Source organism: Colletotrichum orchidophilum (genome assembly GCF_001831195.1).
Source record: "Colletotrichum orchidophilum strain IMI 309357 chromosome Unknown Scaffold_287.1, whole genome shotgun sequence".
In the NCBI taxonomy this organism is placed as follows: domain Eukaryota; kingdom Fungi; phylum Ascomycota; class Sordariomycetes; order Glomerellales; family Glomerellaceae; genus Colletotrichum; species Colletotrichum orchidophilum.
The window spans coordinates 1-12133 of NW_019173243.1; the positions used below are offsets into that span (position 1 = coordinate 1).

Sequence of the window (12133 nt, forward strand, 5' to 3'; positions counted from 1 at the left end):
AGGCAATTTAAAAAAAAAAAAAAAAAAAAAAAAAAAAACCAGGGGGCCAAAAATAAACAAAATCCCCCGCCCCCCGACAATTGGGGGGGGGGAGGGGGGGGGGGGGGGGGGGGGGGGGGGGGGGGGGGGGAAGGGGGGGGGCGAAGGGGGGGGGGGGGCGGGGGGGGGGGGGGGCGGGGGGGGGGGGGGGGGGGGGGGGGGGGGGGGGGGGGGGGGGGGGATTACGAAGGGAGGAGCGCAAGGGGAGGGTGAGGCAGATGGTGAGAACGGCCGAGCAGGGCGATGCTGGGGCGGCAGCAGCAGGGAAGTGAAGGGGATGATGACGAGGGTGAGCAAATGCCAACGAGTGCAGACTGCACAGGCTCGAGAGAGGGCCGGAAGAGACTGGGTTCAGGATTCTGGGGATCCAAAGTGATCCAGGACCAGCTGAGGTTGAAGAACAAGGCCGGGCAAGGGTATTTGATGTTGGATCGTCCTGCGCCAGGCGCAACACACAGCATTGCGCAGTGAAAGGGATATTGGGCATATCAGGATTGGGATGCACGCCAGCAACACGCGCCAGCGCGCAACCCAAAAAAGCCTCCTACGCATGGTAGCCGGTGCAAGACACAACCTAGGCAAGGCAAGGAAGGGCTGGGCTGGGCTGGGCTGGGCTGGGAAAGGGGATTGGATCGGGGACTATGCAACTTGTGTGAGGGAATGTGGGAGCACGAACCTCGATTACGGCCCATCTTTGCTTGTGCTTCGTAGCCGACTTTGCCAAGCCAGCAACCATGCAACCAAATTACTGAGAGACAACCACTTGCGCCGTGCGCGACCAAGACTGGTCTTGGATGAGCAGGACAAGTCCCTCTAGCCCGTCAAGGCGTCGAGGCGAAGATGCGAGGAATGGGCAGAAATGCGGGTGGCCCCCAATATGCGCACACTGGGGGGTTTTGAAATCGACAGGTTCGGCTGTGTCTGGCGTAATTCCTCGCTCACACCACGGATCCGACGTAGAGGAAAGGCGCACGAATGGGTGAGTCGGGCTCGTTCGTGGATTCGAGGATTTCCGGCCTTAAAATTATCCTATGGTTGTAGTGGATGCGATGCGATGCGATGCGATGCGATGCGATGGCGGACGACGGGTGCCGGACGGGTGACTCGGCGGGAGGTGCGCAGTCTGTAATCTAATAGTGCGACTGATTGGTGAAGCACACAAGGTGTCTGGCCGTTTCGTTACTCTTTTGCGCGCGAGCACAAAGATGATGGAATTAATATTGATGGCTGTTGAACAACTGGAGGATCCGAATAAGAGGTCAGATTGCTGCGGGTGTTAGAGAAAGGTTGAGGTTGAGAATCGAGGCCGGGAGTCGAGGTGACGCGAAGGAGGTCCAAAGAAGCAGACAGCAGAAACCGGAAACCAGGGAACCAGGGAACCAGGGAACAGAGAGGAAAGGACTAGCAAGGGCAGGAGAATCGCCGAGATGATGTATTTGAATCCGCATGAGAGGACGGGAACGTGTCAAAAGATTCAAGCACGAGTCGTATTAAAGCACGAGGCGTGCTCTGTACCGGAGTACGGAGAACGGAACACGGAGGCGTATTATGCAACAAGAATTAGCAACACCGCCTACCTGCTAATGACTTGCTCTTCCCTCGCTTTCCTCTCCTCACACCCTGTCAGGGCAGTCATCAGTCAGGTCAGTTGCTGCAGCAGGGTTGCTAGCAGCTGGTAGGTGGTCCCGGGTCCAGAAACCAGTCCAGAAAGATCAGCTCAAAGGTAAGGCAATGCACGGCAAGACAAGGCAAGGCACGTCCACAGGTGGCCTAGAGATCTCCCAGGTCCAGCAGATCGAGGCAATCCGGGTACTTCGTACTTTGCAAGGTACTTGTGAGAGTAGCTACGAGCCCCAGGAAAAAGAGTATTGCGGCGGCGGTAACAGGGCTAGGCCCGTCCAAACTAATCCACGACGAGCAACAGACCAAGGCTTCCCCCCGGGAACCAGAGCCGACGACGTAATGGTGTTATGCCGGGGGGGGGGGGGGGGGGGGGGCGGGGCGGGCCCCGGCGGTCCGCCCCTCGGCCCCCCCCGCGCGTGCCCGCGCCGCCGGCCGCGGCCCCGAGGGGCGGCGGGCCCGCGGGGCGGGGGGGGGGGGGGGGGGGGGGGGGGGGGGGGGGGGGGGGGGGGGGGGGGCTGTCCGCTGTCCGCTGTCTCTTTGCCGTCCTTGCGCACGCACGGCTCTGGCGGTCGCTCGGGCTGGGCTGCGCGGCCGTGATAATGATGATGATGCTGATGACTGTCCTACCGCTCTTTCGGTGTTGGCGGTGCTTAGTGTCACCCGACAAGCGCCGCACTATCTGATGTGTACTGTCACTACTGTCATCTACGAGGTGGGAACTATGGGAATTATGAGCCGGCCTCGGGGTAGGTTGCTGGTTTCTTGGTTGTTGTCTCTCTAGCCTTTTCGACCTCCCCATTTTTGAAACCCATGAGTGTTGATTCCTTCTTTTTCCATTCCTTTTTTCTTACCTCCTTTTCGTCCATCTTCAAGTGTAAAGGCTGGAGAGAGATAGAGGAAAAGAAAGAGAGGAGACGATGAATGCGGTCAAAAGGTACTTCCAGATACATACCTCTCGGGAGCCAAAAAGTTCCATAGGTAGCTTGCGGATGAGTCGGACGATGCAGCAGCATGCAGCACGTCAAGGTTCCTTGATCCGCCTTTGGCCCCCTCGAGAGTCGAGAGGACCCAAACCCTTGGCTGCCAAGACGAGCCAGCATTCGGGCACTGCGGGCTTAGGGTCTTGGTATTTGGATGTCTGGATGCGTGCATCCTCATCGGCATCTGCTAACTCATCCCCCAGCCCTTTCCCTCTTCGCAACTGCGCAAAGTGGCCTCATAGTTGCATCCGTTGGCTACTATGACGGCTGAAAGAAGCTGAGCTGGTGGTCGAGGCAAGATGTAACATAGCAAACGCGCGCGTGTAAGACGAGACTTCCCAAATCCCTCAAACGACTGGCGCCGGGGGGTTCGGCGCTACATAGCAACGAGCACCAGCAACACTTCACAGCTTCGCAAGCACTGGACAGTGCTTGCAGTTGCGAAGGAGCCCCAGCCAGTCCAGCCCAGTGGCACTCAATATCCGTCAAGAAACGTGCCAAGGTATGGCGGTCCATAGGTAGTGTACCTCACCAGCAGGGGTGGTGGTGGGAGGACGCGCAACGCCTCACACCCACAAGTGACAAGACTCGACTTCTCGATAGATCGGGTGGATGAGGCGATCGCTGGTTGAGGATCGACCGGAGCACTGCAGATGGGACTTGGAGTTGGTGAAAAAAAAAAAAAAAAAAGGCGAGGTCGGGACGCCTCCTTTGTAGCTATGGTTATTCTCGTGTCTACCAATTGCTTACCTGTCTTGTCTCCAGTGACCCGTACGAGTGAATAAGGCCAGGCGCACCAGTAGCGGAATAGGGACCCGACAGCGCAGACGCCGGTGTATTCGTGATCCGTGCCGGGAGGGGGGCCTGGACTGAGGTAGATATCTCGGGACAATGTATCCGTACCCGTTCTTCGATGCGGTGTGCAGTTGAGAAGAGAGAGCCTGAGAAGTATGTAGTCTTTGGTCATCCTCGGTCACATTTCTGTTTGCGTTGTTGAACTGTGCATAACCATTTACTTTGGATATTGCTGTTGCTATTTGTGTGTTTTCCTTTCTTCGTGTCAATAAACTCGTTTCCTGCGTTTCTTGCGAATGCTTGTTTGGACAGGACAAGGCAAGGAGTTCTTCGACGCTTAGCCGGCGGCGGTAGAGGCGCCACCTGCCCAGTCCACACCAGATGCACCTGGGCTACGCGCTGTGGCTCTTGCGTGGGCTACCTACTTGGGACGGATTAAGGCACCACCTGACGCCTTATCCAAGAACGTGGAGGGCTTCGCGTTTTGAAGGAGGTTGGGCAAGGTTTTGGGGCCCAAAAGTGGTTAGCCTCGGTAGTTTGTACAGACAGAGGGGATGAACTGGACGGCAGAATTTCCCTAGATGGACTATTTCGTTTCCTCTGCAGACCTCGTGTGTGAAGAGTCCGTGGTAGGTGGTCTTCTGCTCACTTTACATGCTTGCAGCTGGGCGTCTAGACAAAACTCCGTGCATCCCGCAAGGTATGTGGCAAGCTCGGAAGTCAGAGACACAGTGACAACTTGTAGAGACGCAGCTAGTCCACTTAGGGAGTCCAACATCCACTGTCAATTACCGCACTTGTCTTGAGTCCCGCGTGGCTGTGCCCAAAAAAAAAACCACCGAAAGTAGTTGGAAGTTGGAGAAGTGTCCAGTAATAGCCTAGGTAGGTACTCTCTTCCGGACAGATCGTAAATCATGCGATATTGCCAGCTGCTTAGCGATCGGGGTCTCGGGTGTCACATTTGCGAGAGTCGTTGGCCCCATTGAGTTGTCAGATGCCGCCGTCGCCGCCGGCCACCGCCATTTGCAAATCACCGGCCCTCCCTCAACACAGTAATGTCCGCTTCGGTCTCGGTCTTGTCGCCCTGGCGAGTCCGCTGCGATTAATATCTACTTTGCGGCCTACCTTCTCTTGTCCCCGCCGTTGATTTTGTTCCGGGAATCGAATCTCAAATTCAGGACAGGAGCTAGGGAGACAGACAGGTCCCGAGCACCGGCAGTCAACCCGTGTTGGAGAGTGAACCTTGCATTGCACTACACAAGCGTGAGAATATATGAAGTAACAGTTTTGAACAACACCACTTTTTTCAAGTGAACGTTGTCGTCGGCTTTAAATAAGGTCCAACCTATCCTTTTGATGTCGATCGGAGGTCTTGTTTGAGCTCGCTGGGAAAGATCAATTGCCTTCATCATTTAGGTTACATACAGTACTTAAACATGCATGTTCCAATGTCGCAATGTCTTTCCCGGGCCGATGAACCACGTGCAGCACATTTGCAAAGAAACCTCGTCCTTCCCCGGAATGTTTGATATTTCATGCCTACCTAATTTGCACATCGTCTGCTGAAAACACACGTAGCTTCCCCTAAATTAAACGACGCACCCATGATTCAACAGCTGTTTTTTTTTTTTTTTTTTTTTTTTTTTTTTTTTTAAAACCTTTTTATTTACTCATTTACGGTTTTTTATACCTTTATATATATAAAAAAATTTCCTTTTCTTTTCTAATCCCCAACCCCCCCGCCCCCCCCCCCTCCCGGTTTGTTTTTTCTTTCTTTTTTTTTTTTTGCCGTTTCAAGACACTTCAATACATCCTCAATGGCAGTTTAACTCACCTACACTAGTAAACCAAGCTTCCATTCATCTTCAGAGTCCACAACCGGTGAGCCAGCCCCGTCCATGTCGATGTTGCCCGACCGTATCCGTAGAAGGCGTACGTCTCCGAACCACTAGCGCTTCATTGACATCTCTGCGACTACTCCTATCCCTCATAAGAGCTTCATTGACATTGAAAATATAACTTTAATGTACATTCAGACCCATGGAAGGAACTCCGCTGCCGACTTGGCTTCGGGCTTTCTGCCACCACTTCCGTGACTGTTCAGGAACCTCGGTTCAGGGCCATGTCGACAAAGCCGTGAGCCTGTGTCCGCGATCACAGGGATCCTATCAATCTCGGAGCGAAAAGCAGCGAACCCGCTGCCAACCCTCGAACACGTATTTCCGGGGCACAGCATGGCATGCTTTGTGATTTGATGCGCCTGCCTCATTGAGTCGCGGGCGCCAAATCGGTCCAACAGGGTCCTTCCAGGCCGGTCGGTACTCCGAATAGCTGGGGCATAGATGGGGCCAAGGATCGAGAGGGGCCGTCGACGCCGGTTGGCCCCCTGGTCTTGACTGTCTGGGTATCCGTCAGAACGTCGTAGAGAGTTGAGGCCTCGCCGGTGGAGGTTTGAGGTTTGCTGCCGCCGTTTGCAACGCCTTCCGATGATATCTGCCGTCAGCATCGTGTCCGGCGTGAAACCACCTGGCCGGGTGTTCTCTCCCCGTTGTTATGAACAGTCCCCTCCAAACCAGACGCAAGGATGTTGTACTGCTCTGTGCATAATCCGTAGTCTGTACAAAACATAAAGTACGAAAGATATCGGACGGATGGCTCGATTTCTGCTCCTCGTACAGTCCCTGCTGTCGCCGCCGCCTTGAGACTCCGCCCACTGGCAGATTGCTTACCGTTATATTCATAGCAAAGTTCCGTTTATTCCGGAACCGCGGACATGAGAGGAATTTGAGCTGAAGGGTCCATAAGAGGGCCCTGTGTCCCGCATGCGTCAATATTCTACAATGTACCCCCTCTCACGGGCTCCATTGCCATGCAGCCGGGGCAGGGGTTGTACCACCCCGGCCAGTCACTTTTCAGGCCCCCTCCGCTGAAGGGCGGCAAGGCGAATTCGGAATCCGCATAGGGTCCAAGTAAGCCTCAGGGAGCCCGGAGGCGCTATTCCCAAATGCTAAATAGAACCGAGTGTCGTGTAGTGAGCCGAGGGGCAGACAACGACTGGCTGTCGGTAGCGAGAACGAATCGAATAGCTGAGGGGTTTCTGGCTCCTCCACGAAAGCACTTGCCGTTCGCACTCCATCCTGTTTGAGTGATCCAGGCCCATGATCCAATCGTGCCGGAGACCGAAGCCCAGAACGAAGCAGTATGGCGGGAAACGAAATTCTCAGACTTCACCTTGGGTGCTGGTATATGTCGATGAGCTAAAGCAATGCGACATCCAGGGCCCAGTGGTGCAAGTCGACCTGTTGAGAACTTGAGTCTGAATCCTCTGAGCGTTACAACGGTACGACGGGCTGGAAGAGGACTGCGTTGCCGTAAGAGTCGAGGTCGGCAGTGACTTTGGCGCCGCAAGAGACAACTCCCGGCCTACGGGGCGGTTCGCTGGCGGCTCGGGGAGATCCTCTCGACGCGCGTTTATCGACCGTGAGCAGTAACAACACAAGCAAAGAAAATTAGCAAACTATGGCGTGGTCCCCAGTGACAACATATGCTCATCAAATGATCAAAGTCCTGACTAACGACGCTGAGTGAGCCACCTGTTGGTCGATACTGTGCGTCAGCCCCGTTACGTCATGTCCGGTGAACCGTGGACGGGGCTCTGGCCATCCCTACCTGCTCATTCGGAAACGCTGGTCTGGATGCATGGGCAGACGTCTTACAAGGGCGAGACATTGCAAATAAAGTCCATGAGTCTGCTGGTCTGGCGACTGAATGTCTCGGGCGTCATGGATCACTCTCCAGAGTCTTAGACAGGCACACAGGCACGACAGGGTAGGGGAGACGGTGGCCGGAGAGCATGTCGGTAGACTGACGAGAGACCAAACCGTTTGTCAGAAGTCGGCAATCCGAACTGTAAGCTTTGCGTGTCTCCTTGACATTTGTCTGGTCCGGATGATGTTGTTAGAAAAGATCGGCAACAATTGCCAAATTGTAGAATTTGAGTTCTAAACCTCCACACAACCTGCTCACTCGTATATGCTACATATACGGTTGACCAACCTGCGGCTATTGACCAAATCCAACGATGCAGGCTTGCTGGGTTTCATGTGGTGAAAATGTGAGTTGATCTGTCGCCATGCCGAATGGACGAGTGCGACGCAAAAGGCTCCAATACCAACCTTCCAGGCCGCCAGCTCAGCCATGGTGTTTATTTTTGCTATGTTACCCCCGCAGAGGCTGCAGGTCAGCGGTGGCCACCTCAACCGGGCCAGCTGCTGTCGATCCCGAATGTCGATCCGCTGATGATATGAGCCTCTCGTACCCTGGTTCCAGGTTGCGCATCCGTAGAGAGACGAAAAACCCCCTCTTCAGCGGACTGAATGCGCAACGTGTTCCTCTCCAACCGGAAATGCCGATGGAGACGAGAGAGACAGAGAGTTAGCAGGAGGGAACGGTAAGAAATTAAACGGTCAAATTTTTCTGATCATGATACAACATCGGCACGTTCGGTTTTATATGGAACAAGTTCTGCAGCTGCATCGATTGCCACTTATTGACCCCATCGGAAGCCCCTTACGCTGCACATCCGTAAGAGTTTTCGGTCGAATTTTTTTGTTTGTTTGTTTGTTTGCTGCTTATCTTTTAGTCCCGCGAAGGGTGATGCCAGTGAGGAGCTTGTTCATCAAAGTGCGGTCAAAGAGGGACAGGGAGACTCCTAGTTGCAAGTACTTCACTTCATTGGAGGTGACAAAATAATCTGCCTTTCAACACAACCTGACGACTTCTGTCTGTCACCATAACCACTACCATTATTGCTCTGCTAGGCTGAATCTCCTCTCGGCATGTTCTCTGTATAACATCCGTTCAGTGGTGATGAAAAAGTATTATTGGCGAATTATTTTGTCACTCACTTGACATGCAACCTGTTGTGGCTCAAACAGCTACTGCAAATGTTAGGTGGGCTGTTGGTGACTAAAAAGAGAGGTGGGGGTGTTTTGACTGCCCTGTGCTTACCTAATTCAGCAGGTTGGCACGTACCTATCTTAAGGTCCCCAGCGTGCCAGCCTTCTGGAGCTCCCAGCAGCTGCGACTCTGCAGCCCAGTGCCAATGCGCCGACCGAACGCGCCTGCACGTGTAGCCCCAATTTAACCCCCGGTTCGGAGAGCCCCCAACCAACACATCGAAGCCACCCCCCCGGCCATGCCCGACACCCAGCGGCACCCTTTCCAGCGCCAAAGCAAAGATAACGGCACCAGGCCCAGCGATTTCGTCTCGTTGCGATCCAACATCGCACAAGGCGCCTGATCTGCCTCACAAGTGGGAATGAGGAGGCTACCTGGGCCCTTGTTGGCGACCACCACCTTCAAAGCGCGGCCGCCGAGAGTGCCTCAGGGCACATCAGCATCATGGCCGCTGCGGTCCCGACTTAGGACGGCCTGCCTGTCGACAACGACGACGCCGTCGCAAGCAGATTCTCCCGAAGACAAACCACGAACGCAACCTTTTCGCTTCGAGACCGGCGTCTCCCTCTTCGCCAAGCGAGCGCCGCGGCCTTTTCCGCCACCGTTCCTCTCCCCTCCGTCGGGCTCCTTCTCGGATCCGCTCAGCACTCATCACCGAAGCCGCGATCGGCGCGCGAGAGTCGACGGACAAATCATCCTCGGTCAGACGAACGGAGACGATGCAGTATTCGCCAGCGAGAACTTCATTTGCGCGAATGATGGTGTTGGCGCTTGGTCAACACGCCCCAGGGGCCACGCTGGGTAGGTGCCTTATTCTCCACTGATCGGACGTCCAATGTTGATTTGAAAATAGTCTCTGGTCTCGCTTGATACTTCATTACTGGGCAAAGGCTGTTCAGCAAGATGCTACCAATCCTCGTTCCGAAGGAGACGTCTACAAGCCCGATCCAGTTGCATATCTTCAGACGGCTTATGAGCAGACCCTGAAAGCGACTTCGGACCCGAACGACTGGCAGGGCACTACGACAGCGAGTGGAGCGCTGTTGCACTACAAAACACTTGAAGGCAGCGAGAAGGTCCCTCAGGTCTATGTCACCAATCTTGGCGATTGTCAAGTCATGATCCTCCGGCCAAGGCACGAAAAGGTTGTTTACAAGACCAAAGAACAGTGGCACTGGTTCGACTGCCCGCGCCAGCTGGGCACCAACAGCCCCGACACCCCGAACACTGAAGCAGTCCTGGACATTGTGGAAATACAAGTCGGGGATGTGGTTCTCGCCATGTCGGACGGTGTCATCGACAACCTGTGGGAGCATGAGATTGTCGACAGCATTCAGAACAGCATACAACGCTGGGAGAATGGAGAATGCGGGGGCAACAGAGTCGAGGGCGACCGGACGGGCGGCGCAAACGGGGGCATGAAGCTCGCTGCCGAGGAGTTGGTCGCAGCCGCGAAGAAAATTGCGACGGATCCATTTGCGGAAAGCCCCTTTATGGAGCATGCCATTGAGGAAGGACTGCCCAGCGTTGGAGGTAAGCTATTGGTTTTGGCAGTATACAATAGTCACTGGGGCTAACAAGGACACAGGCAAACTCGATGACATTAGCGTTGTCGCTGCGCTAGTGAGGAAACAGGAAGCATGATATTGGGAGGGCGATACCACGAAACAATCATTGGAAATAGATTTACGGAAAAGGTCTTGCAGGGGCAGGCTGCAATTATGTTGGCCTACGCCCTACCCATGTCGGGATGACTGTGGCCATCTTTTGGGAGGTATGGTACTTGGCGTTTCGCTGGCTTTTGAATTTCCTGGGAAGCTATGGATAGTGAAAGGCACGCAGTTAATTGAACAAACACATCACCCAAACCCAGCAATGTCTTATAAAAAGCCTTTGAGGTGTTCATCCCTGCTGAGAATCCGGAGTTTTCCCCAAGTGACGTTACTAAAAGCCGCGGCCGGCCTTCTATGGTGGGGTTAGATCGGCTTCCATGGACCCGACCTCTTATCTTATCGCATTTTTTCAGCAAGAAATTTCGCGACTTGCAACGCAAACATCTGCTTCCACAACCAGATTACCAACCTCTCTTTTGACGGCAAGGCACTCCTCGCCACCTGAATCAAAGATGCGCGGAAAACGTAGCAAACAGTATCGCAAGCTGATGAATCAGTACCAATTGACATGGGGATTCCGCGAGCCGTACCAATGCCTAGTCGACGCTGAAATGGTGGTCGACTGCCACAACTTCAGATACGACCTGCTCGCCGGACTCGAGCGCACACTGCACGGCAAGGTCAAGCCAAGTGAGTATGCTATGATTGCATCAGAAGTCCCTCGGTTAACGATGCGAAGTGATCACACAATGCGAGATCCGCAAGCTGTATCTACGCAAGAACGAACCCGACATGAACAAAATCATCGACTTCGCCAAGACCCTCGAGCGAAGACGTTGCGGTCACTTGCCGGAGGACTACCCCGAACCCCTCAGTACGATGGAATGCATGAAGGCCGTCGTCGATCCCAAGAGCAACCTCGTCAACAAGCACCGCTACTGCGTCGCAAGCCAGTCGGGCGACGTGCGCCGCATGCTCCGGGAGATCCCTGGCGTCCCGCAAATCTACATCAAGCGATCGGTCATGATCCTCGAGCCCATGGCGACTGAGAGTGTGGCAATCAGGACCAAGGAGGAGAAGAGCAAGTTCCGCGACGGGCTCGTCAAGCCCGAAAGGAAGAGGAAGCGCGAGGACGACGGCGACGAAGAAAGCGGAAAGGAGGGTGGGGCAGGGAAAGCCGGGGCAGTCAATGGAGGCCAGGAGCAGAAGAAGACCAAGAGGAAGGGTCCCAAGGGACCGAACCCCCTGGCGGTCAAGAAGGCAAAGAAGACCACGAACGGCGATGCGACACCAAAGGAAGCGAAGGAACCGCGGGCGGCGGCGGCGGATGGAGTCGAAGGAGAGGGGGAAGGCCCGGCGAAGAGGAAGCGCAGAAGACGAAACAAGGGCCAGGAGGCTGGCGATGCGGGTTCGTTGAGTGCGCCGACGAATCAGGGTGAGGCCGCCTCGACAGAGCTAGAGGCGGAAAGCTCATAGGAATTCAATATTGCATACCAGGGGCGTTCGGGGACCATGACTGGAATGTAGGTACAACAAAAGCTTTGAGATACCAATTAATGGGAAATTCTTGCTATAGGGAGATATGGAGGATCGTCAAGGAAATGTGTTTCTGAATCGTCTCATGGACTGGTGTTATTGGATTTGCCGGCACCTTGAAGTTTGACCCCTTGATTAAATAGATCACTGCCGGATTATACTCGGAGTGTCTAGTCCCAACGGGATCAGTGACTAGGCGATGTGCCCTTGCGGACGAATACTCGTCTGATGCGACAAGAAGCCAACAAATTGAGAGGAACGTGTAGATGATAATGGCGAGCCGCAGCCTGGGCTTCCCATGCTAAGGTACGCAGGCCTCCCGGTGTCGTCAGTTTGCCCAAGGAGGTTATCCCCTTGGAGGTGCGGCAGGGCTGGCGAGAGGTCAGAGCTCTCGACCGCTGAAACGGTCACTGTCGTGGTGTGTTGGCGGTGTGCCTCGATCTGGCTGACAGCAGCGGGCACAGTCCTTCAGTGACCTGGCAAGCGCGTCCTCCCATTGGGCCCCCACCTCATTCTCCAATTCGCATGGCTTATTCGGTCCCCACAGGAAATGGCACTCGCAGCACTCTAGCGGATCGTCATGAAGGG

The 12133-nt window shown here is 54.7% G+C and overlaps 3 protein-coding genes across 3 annotated transcripts; 2 read left to right on the top strand and 1 right to left on the bottom strand.

The window, feature by feature from the left end:
* Positions 1-977: 977 nt before the first annotated feature.
* CORC01_14411 (uncharacterized protein) lies at positions 978-2528 on the bottom strand (the record flags this gene model as incomplete). Its single annotated transcript, XM_022626022.1, has 5 exons — positions 978-1169; positions 1276-1306; positions 1617-1659; positions 2221-2341; positions 2514-2528. The coding sequence occupies 5 exons, from the start codon at positions 2526-2528 to the stop codon at positions 978-980; spliced, it is 402 nt and encodes a 133-aa protein (XP_022467467.1).
* A 5955-nt stretch (positions 2529-8483) lies between these two features.
* CORC01_14412 (uncharacterized protein) lies at positions 8484-10040 on the top strand (the record flags this gene model as incomplete). The annotated part of the gene is made up of 4 exons (XM_022626023.1): positions 8484-8589; positions 8753-9197; positions 9250-9929; positions 9985-10040. Coding segments are annotated over 4 exons (1287 nt in total), but the record flags the coding sequence as incomplete, so codon positions are not given.
* Positions 10041-10521: 481 nt separating this feature from the next.
* On the top strand, positions 10522-11485 carry CORC01_14413 (uncharacterized protein; the record flags this gene model as incomplete). Its single annotated transcript, XM_022626024.1, has 2 exons — positions 10522-10699; positions 10749-11485. 2 exons carry the CDS (start codon positions 10522-10524, stop codon positions 11483-11485), a joined length of 915 nt encoding a protein of 304 aa, XP_022467469.1.
* Positions 11486-12133: the final 648 nt, after the last annotated feature.